Source organism: Polypterus senegalus, chromosome 3 (assembly GCF_016835505.1).
Source record: "Polypterus senegalus isolate Bchr_013 chromosome 3, ASM1683550v1, whole genome shotgun sequence".
NCBI classification, from domain to species: Eukaryota; Metazoa; Chordata; class Cladistia; order Polypteriformes; family Polypteridae; genus Polypterus; species Polypterus senegalus.
The window spans coordinates 112,968,345-112,976,824 of record NC_053156.1 but is presented as its reverse complement, the minus strand read 5'-3'; the positions used below and the strand labels follow the sequence as shown (position 1 = coordinate 112,976,824).

The window sequence follows — 8,480 nt, the reverse complement described above, 5'->3', positions numbered from 1 at the left end:
TAGGGCCATTCCCCCCAGAAATGTCCAGGAACTTGCAGGTGCCTTGGTGGAAGAGTGGGGTAACCTCTCACAGCAAGAACTGACAAACCTGGTCCAGTCCATGTGGACGAGATGCACTGCAGTACTTCAAGCAGCTGGTGGCCACACTAGATACTGACTGGTACTTTTGATTTTGAGCCTCCCTTCATTCAGAGACACATTGTGAAACATTTTTAGTTTATGTCTTATGCTGACTCTTTTAGTGTTCATACAAATATTTACACATTAAATTTACTGAAAGTAAAAAGTTAAAAGTCAGAGGACGTTTCTTTTTTTGCTGAGTATATATATATATATATATATATATATATAGTGGATGTGTGTGTGTTTTTACAGTAAACCAAACATTGCTCCTGCACATTGCCTAGTACTAGACAATGAACCGCCACCCCACCCCAGATCCATTCCTGTAGATTAGCTTTGTCCGTTTTTTTGTCCGTTTCTAATCAATATTCCTTTTGTCTGTGTTTTTCAATTTGCATTTTTTGTTTAACAATAATAAATCAGCTGTTGTTTTCAGTTAAGTTTTCTTAGCTTTTTATTTGTATTTTTGCATCCATCCCTTTTCTGAAGCTGTTATCGAGTGCACAAATGCCTATTACAGCAGCAAACAGTCCAAGGCGAGGTAACGCCCTTTTATTTATTGATCGATTTTATTATATATTCCAACAATTATTAACAGTAAATACAGAATAATTCTCTCAGTAATCAATTCACCAATCTGCACTTCATAAAACTGAACAAGAACCTTAAATGTGCATGTGCATTACTAGAAAATGAAGCAGATATATATGCAAATGGTAACTAAATTCGTAAAATCAATACGTGGAACATGTGTTTCTCCAATTATGATGTCTATAATTTCGCGAAGGGCAGCACATTAAAAGGATTATTTCTCCTAGGGTGAATTCTCAGTTCTAGTAGAAACTGAAGTGGCAGGACTGAAATGACAGATGGAGCACATGACTAAAATATGCATGTTTCACGTTTGAAACGAGACAAGAGAAAACGAGACGAGAGAGTACTGCACATAAGATTAGAGGAAGATTTTTCCCTGGTGTCTCGTTTTTTTTTTTTGGCATCGCCTCCTCTGTTGTCAGGGCGCTTTGCTCGTTGCCAGTGACGCCCACTTCCGATCATGACGTCATGTAATGAATATTAACGAGCCTTTTTTTCCTGGTGGTCATGCAGTGCCTGGTACCTGGTGTCAGCATCTTATCTGCCTCCTGTCAGTGCTGGAATAAAGCCGGTAAGTGCCTTTTAAACCTATATGTAGTGTAATGTAACACACTTAGATAAGCATGAATAAATGGGTTATAGGATCCCTAAAACAAAACCTTTTTTGTATATATATTTATTAGGCAAAAACTGACCGTACAGCGTGCACTGCACTTAACTTTATAGCGCGCAGTAAAAATATGAATACCTAACTACTTCAATGCTGTAGTATTTCGAACAATTATTGTTTTACTTTATCTTTTTTATAGTTTAGCCTCTACCCTGGGAAACCTGCAGAAAAGCAACGTCATGACATTTTGTGTCACGTGACGTTCACAAGGGGTTGTTCAACATTTAAGCAAAATCGCATATTTTAAATGCCTTTATTGAATCAACCGTTAGCTACTTATTTATAGCTTTTGTCGAGAGGAGTTCAGCTGTTGAAATCATATTCATTGTTTTAGACTCTAGATACGAATACAGTTCCGTAGCGATGGTGACAGTTTAGACCTGACAGCCGCGGTATCAGTTTGTTCTTTTAGCAGCAGTGTATATTTTGCCAGTTTATCGGCATGTACAATTCCGGTACCAGTCTAGAGTGATCATCCCTACGCTAACCAGTGAATCTCCAAGCAAAACAGAAATTTACACAAGAAAGTAAAAGGCAAAGTATACAGTTAAGTCTGCAATCTCATTTTACGTACCTGTTTTTTAAATTAAATTAAATTCTGCAGTCAGTGGCCATTGACAGGGCGATATTGCATAACCCGTTATAAAATCGAGTGCTGCCAAAGGAGAAATGGTATTTAGCCGAGCACTTAAGCTCTTGAAATAATGTGCCTTTTCTTCCTGGACCTGTTCCAAGCATAACGGAAAATTGCGTAACAGAATAAAGTGAATTACAAATCTCTCTAACTCAGTTTTCTTTCCGAAATTAATACCAGTGTAATACTATGGATAACATTTAGTAAAAATCAAAACAAGGTGGGTAGCACTGCTACTAACGTGCATGAAGTACAGTTCAGGTACTGAACTTTCATTTTTTATGTGCTCCCTTTGTTTGCTTGGGACTTCGGTATTCTCCAGCGACTCGGAGACCTGCCCTTAGTTTGATTGGCAACTTAAAATAGATGTGGTGTGTGTGTGTCTGAATATGTGTGTCCTTTCATTATAGATTAGTATTCTGTTCAGTTTTGACTGTTAACCTACACTGTAAAAAGTGTGTTTAGAACTGGAACAAATCAAAGTAATCTGTTCTAATCTTTAGTTATAGTCATTTGATCTTTAATTGAACTTTTTTTATTTTATAAGAAATTGTTATGGTAATTAAAAATAAGACACAAGCATAAATTAAACATAGAGCATATGTTTTTGTTTTTAAAATATGATGTTTATATGTTTAAGTTACAATCAACTGACCTCATGTTAAAAATAGTAATGCAGTTGTATGGATGGTTTCTTGTAGAACCACTGCCTGATAAAGACCCATTTCATTCTGGGATGTGTTTTTGGCATTTGGAATTGGTCCTTCAGACTTTGAGAAGGTTCCTAATATTTGGACAGAACAAAAATTTTTAATGTATAGTAGTCTACCTAACAGGATGCTGACAGAGTAAGAAAACCTGAATTTAGTCCATGGCATTGTGTCCTTTTAAAATCATGAATCCAGTGGTATTTGACAAATAATATGTTCATGGCTATTTATGGAAACTGTTAGATCTAAATAAAAATAAAGGTTCTTTCTGGGTCATTCATGTGGATGGTTCTTGTGGGAACAAAACATGATGCATCCTATTGCCTCACTTCTAATAACACTTGGGCATTTTTATTGTTAATAGCGTGGGAGCTATGCCTACAACACCTATTGAATAAATTGTAAATTGGATTGATGAATGAATATGTTTAAGCTAGTTTGATGTCCTACTGGGTTGGTTTGCTCCAGTGCCTAGACCTTAATTATATTCTAGTGTTTGTGTTGCTTTCTTCTTGGGGTGCCTTGATTTCCTTCATGACACATTTTGTAGGGTTGATCAACAACTTTAACTCACCCTGTTTAATAAATCTGGGTACACCATGCACCATTGACTCCAAGCTATACAATTTCCTTCCTTGGCTGGAAGAGACCTTGTACTGGGAAAGTATCAAATCAAATCAAAATTTATTTATAAAGCACAATTTTAAAACACCATAAATGTAAAACCAATGTACTGTACAATAAAATAAAAAATATATCAATAATAAATCAGTAAAACAAAGTGCAGAAATTACATAAATACTAAAACAAATAAGTTAAAAGAACCGATTAGAAGATAAACAATTTACAGAAAAACTATTTATATGAAAAAAATTAATACATTATTAATAAAATTGATACCAGAGTTACTCATATACAGTTAAAAGCAATTGAAAACAAGTGTGTTTTAAGTCTAGATTTAAACTTTTGGGTTGATGATGCTGACCTAATTTCAATTGGCAGAGCATTCCATAACTTAGGTGCTAGAACTGCAAAGGCACAATCACCCCTTGTCTTCATCTTAGACTTTGGCACAACCAACAATTGCTGTTGAGAGGAATGTAAAGAGCGGACTGGTGTATATGGAACCAGCAACTCAGCCAGATGGGATGGAGCAACACCATTTAACGACTTATAAACCAAAAGTAAAATTTTAAAATTAATCCTAAATTCAACTGGGAGCCAATGAAGCGAGGCCAGAATTGGAATAATGGACACAGCTTTCTGAGACCCAGTAAGAAAACGAGCAGCACCATTCTGAACCATCTGCAGCCGAGAAAGATGAGATTTACTGATTCCAGAATAAAGTGAATTACAATAATCAAGGCGCGATATTACGCAAACATGGCATACCTTCTTCAAATCAGAGTGCCCCAGAAACGGTTTGACTCTAGTAAGCAGTCTAAGCTGCAAAAAGCAGCTCTTAACAATTATGGTTGTTAGAGGATAGGTTTTCAGAGAGTATGTTAGTAGATGGTAGCTTTTTAAAGACTGAAGCATTTTATGTCAACATATGAAACCATTCCATTTTAGTTTATTCTAGTTTCATTATGGGTACTTTTTCCAACAAGGAAGTTTCATCTTTCACTATATAATTTTCACTAGGTTTTGAAGTAAATTGAAAATGTCTCTCTCCTTTTTTATTTTAGTCTGAATAGTAAATGGTCAGAATACAGGAACACTCTTTCAATTTATAAATATTGTGCTTGAGCTATGAGGATCCAACATAATCATTCCTTTAGATATGAAGTTTCACGTTTTTATTTCGAGTTCCATCTCTGTGACTGTAAACTTAAAACCGTCAAATGTCCATTTGACCATATCCAAAATCCAACGGCTTGATTTTTTGAAAGTAAAACATAGTCTTAGAGTTTTCCTTGCATTTTAGGTAAATTTGGGATGGATGACACACAGCTGACTGTGTTCAGATGACAACATGAATTCGGCCGCAAGCGGCGCTGCTGATTCTCGTCAGCCAGACAATAGCAACAGAAAACAACAGCGAGCTTCATCACCCGCCAGATTAAAGGATGCTACTTCAAGATTAGCCTCTAAAAACCCGGCAACGCCTAAACCAGGTAACTGGAAACAGGGGCTTAAGCAACAGCGTGCTTCTGCCCTTGGAGCTGTAGCTGGTAGTAGATTTCAAGGCAGAGGTGCCACGGCGGCTGTCCAGAGTGCTGGTGCTGAAAGCGGCGCATACAGCAACGCTACGTGCAGGGCGGAGGCAGGAAGGAAATGCAACGACGAAAGAAATAGCTGCCTTTCTGAACCTCGGAACACAGACATCATACCTGTCAAAGGAGATTACAACAACCGTGTCGTGTCCGATCAGCCAGCTGGTGCTTCTAAACCGTTAAAAACCAAGCCAAAAATCACGCAGAAGGGCGGAGGAGATACGGCCGCTAACAGCAAGCAACACAGTAGCACCGTGTTGGGATGCGGAGCCGGCTTTTGGAAGGAGGGATGTCTGCAATCTGAACTGATCCAGTTTCACATAAACAAAAGGTTAAAAAAGGAATTCAAAATGCACACCAAAACGGCGAACGTTCAGGAAGGCGACCAGCAGCTGGAGGCGCCACATGAATCTGGAAACATGGAGACTGTGACAGAACAGGAGCAAAACCTGCAAAATGAAATCGAGAAACTGGTGGAAGAAAATGAAGAGCTCAAGGTATGCATTCGATTTATTCCAGTGTTTGCCCTTTACTTTGCAACGAATATGAAATAAAAAGAGCATTAAGTTAAGGTGGCTTTGCAGTTCAGCCATTAGGCATAGTGTGATGACATGGCAGTATTCTGCGCTCTGTTATCTAACACTCTTCATTTGTATTTTACGCACCTTTGCCGAGGCGAAATTAATTATGAACCACTCATGCTCTGTTTAAATTATATCGAAATATATTTGTTTATTACTTGTGTGTCCGTGATTTGGGAACCTGGCTAAAATATGTCGGAAACTGCTTTCTTCCTGGATCAGAGTGAAATCGAGGAGATGCGTACAGAGATGGACGAGATGAGGGACAGCTTTTACGAGGAAGATGCGTGCCAGCTGCAGGACATGCGTCGAGAGCTCGAAAGGGCCAACAAGAACTGTCGAATTCTGCAGTACCGTCTACGTAAAGCAGAGAGGAAACGCCTACGCTACGCAGAGACGGGCGAGGTCGATGGGGAGCTCCTGAGGAGCCTGGAGCAAGATCTAAAGGTAAAGAGGAGGATCCTTCCGCCAGCCCGCGTCATCCGCAATAATATTTTGGTGTTATCCTTTTCTTTTCGTTGTTAATATTTGGCATTTGGTAGCGAATATACACTAACATAATATCATAACTTGATTTATGTGAAAAAGAATAGTGCGGAGCAAAAGAAAATGCACTTTTTAAAGAAATTTTATGTTTGCTTGCTTGTTGAAGCAGCAGCAATAACCACTGCCACCAAAGGGTTGGAAAAATAATGCATGCTGTACACTGACATTACTTATTTTAAAAAGTCTATTCGTTAATCTTGTGTTAAAAATTGTGCGCGTTATCCAATAACTTGAGACATCCACTTCAGCAGCAATGACTTGGGAAAGCATTATCTGTAAATGCTGCGACTTTATGATCTACTTTTGGTATACAATTACCTCAAACTCTGTGATTCTGAATGCATTCTAATACTGTGTGTATAGCTTTCTTTAGCTGTAGCACAGATCAGGAATTATTATCAAGCAATCTCTTCATTTCCAGCTATTCTATGACAGAATTGCTTGTACTGTTTTGAAGTTGATTCTATTGTGCGATGCCATTTTGGTACAGCTTTTGTTTTAGTAATTGTGCAGATAGTCTCACACTGTTCTCACTCTCCTCCAGGTTGTCTTTCAGTTTTTCATATTTACTTTATTCTTATTTGTGATAAAAAGTATTGTGTTCATGAGAGAGAAAAAAAAAACAAAACATTTTTTCTGTTTTTTAAAGGAAAAACACATTATGATATCCCTGGAGCATGTTTGGAGTATTTTTGAAAAGATAGGTCTGAGTGTCTGTCATAAAGATTACGTGGACTCTGAAATGTGAGAATGAATTGATCAAGTGTTAAAATCTTAGGAGTAACATGCACTCCTTAATTGAAAGAGCTGATTAGGTTTTAACTGAATTCTTGCTATTCAGCTTAATGCTTTTAAAGTTCAAAGTTTTTAACCACTGCTCAAAAGTTTACAATATTTGGCAAATGCATTTAGGACTTTGAAAAGAATACTTTTTTGAATTCTGAGTTCAGCCTAAACACCAGGCTTTGAGGTTTTAAAATTTAATATGCTGTATAGTGCTAGTGTATCTTGCATATATTTTATTAAATTCACACAATATTCTGTATCCATGTCATAAACAGAGAGAATTTTTCATGCTGGCCTCATCAGATTTTTTGTTTTGTTATGGTATTTTAGCTGTATTGATTAGTTTGCATATAGAATTCTTTAATTGTTAACTTTTTTGCTTTATAATAATAAAGTAGAAATGTTATATAAAGTAAAGTTGAATGACTAAGGATGGACTCATGAACTCATGATGTTTTCATAATATCTTCTCCCTCCCATCAATGTGAACAAACAGAAACCCAAATTTACCAGACGAGTTTATGTTTTGACATTCAATATTAAGTGTCACATGCGCAGAGTATAGTGAAATTGTTAGTTGAATATCTGATCAACATGGCAAACCTCAGGTTCTTGAACATTAAGCATTTACTAGTAAAATTTGGGCTTTACTTTGAAACCTGTAGGTTACTTCTTTGTCAAGCATGATTTATGAAACATGAAAATCTTAAAAAAACTGGCAGCCATCACAGTCCCTTTTATCCATGGCCCGTTTCGTAACAAAGAACGGTTGTTGAGTAGGAGTTTTTCTTTTGCAGTAACCTATTACTGATAATCCTGTGACACTATGGTGCATGAAATCTCCAGTTAATTTTCTATTTCTGATAACGCTCATGCTGGCACCCCCTACCATGCTGCGTTTAATGAGACTTGCCCATGTCACTTTTCTAACACAAATGACTGACTGTTGCCTGCTTATATGCTTTAACTTGTCAGCCTACCTACTGACTGGTACCTGCCTGCACATATGACATTGTTACTGACTGAGCAGTCCAGTCACCTGGAAGGACAGTACTGTCTCATGGCTTTTTTCCAAGGACAACAGTGAATAATTTACTAGTTCTTCTATTTTTAAACCCCCACATGGCCCTGTTATTAGATTTTATTTGTAATTTATGCAACAGGATAGGTCTGTTAATTTGTGTTAAATTATGGTGGGTGAAGTGCTGCTCAGCAAGTAGAAAACCTTAAATATTCAACATTATAATGACTTTCAAAATATCTGTTTTCTTTTTAGACCAGGATTGACTTCACAAAATTCAATACTAGGACACATTTCACTTAATAATTCCCATTTACTAATACTGTACTGGAAGCGGATGAATTCTTCTAACTGAGAGCATCTCAACATAATTCACAGTATACTGCAAGATGATCTGTTAAAATAAAGTACAAAAGAGCTTATTATATTTAAATATTCTTAACTAAATTTTTCTAAGAGCATTATTGATTTTGAATCGCATTGTGTATTTTAGTATAAGACTATGAGTTCTACAATTTTATGATAAGGTTTTATTTATAAGGACTATAAAAGGAAATGTCTAAATGGCCAACCTGACCCATAGAATAACACAAGTATGT

General features: G+C 36.8%; 1 protein-coding gene across 2 annotated transcripts in view; it reads left to right on the top strand.

The window, feature by feature from the left end:
* The first annotated feature begins 1,201 nt into the window (after nucleotides 1-1,201).
* The window catches only part of LOC120525486 (protein SOGA3-like), a 71,157-nt gene continuing 63,878 nt past the window's right edge, over nucleotides 1,202-8,480 (top strand). For both annotated transcript variants that reach the window (XM_039747827.1, XM_039747826.1), the window contains exons 1-3: nucleotides 1,202-1,288; nucleotides 4,659-5,444; nucleotides 5,751-5,975. In XM_039747827.1, the coding sequence (XP_039603761.1) occupies nucleotides 4,707-5,444; nucleotides 5,751-5,975 (963 nt within the window). In that variant the 5' untranslated portion in view covers nucleotides 1,202-1,288; nucleotides 4,659-4,706. The remainder of the gene's footprint in view (nucleotides 1,289-4,658; nucleotides 5,445-5,750; nucleotides 5,976-8,480) is intronic.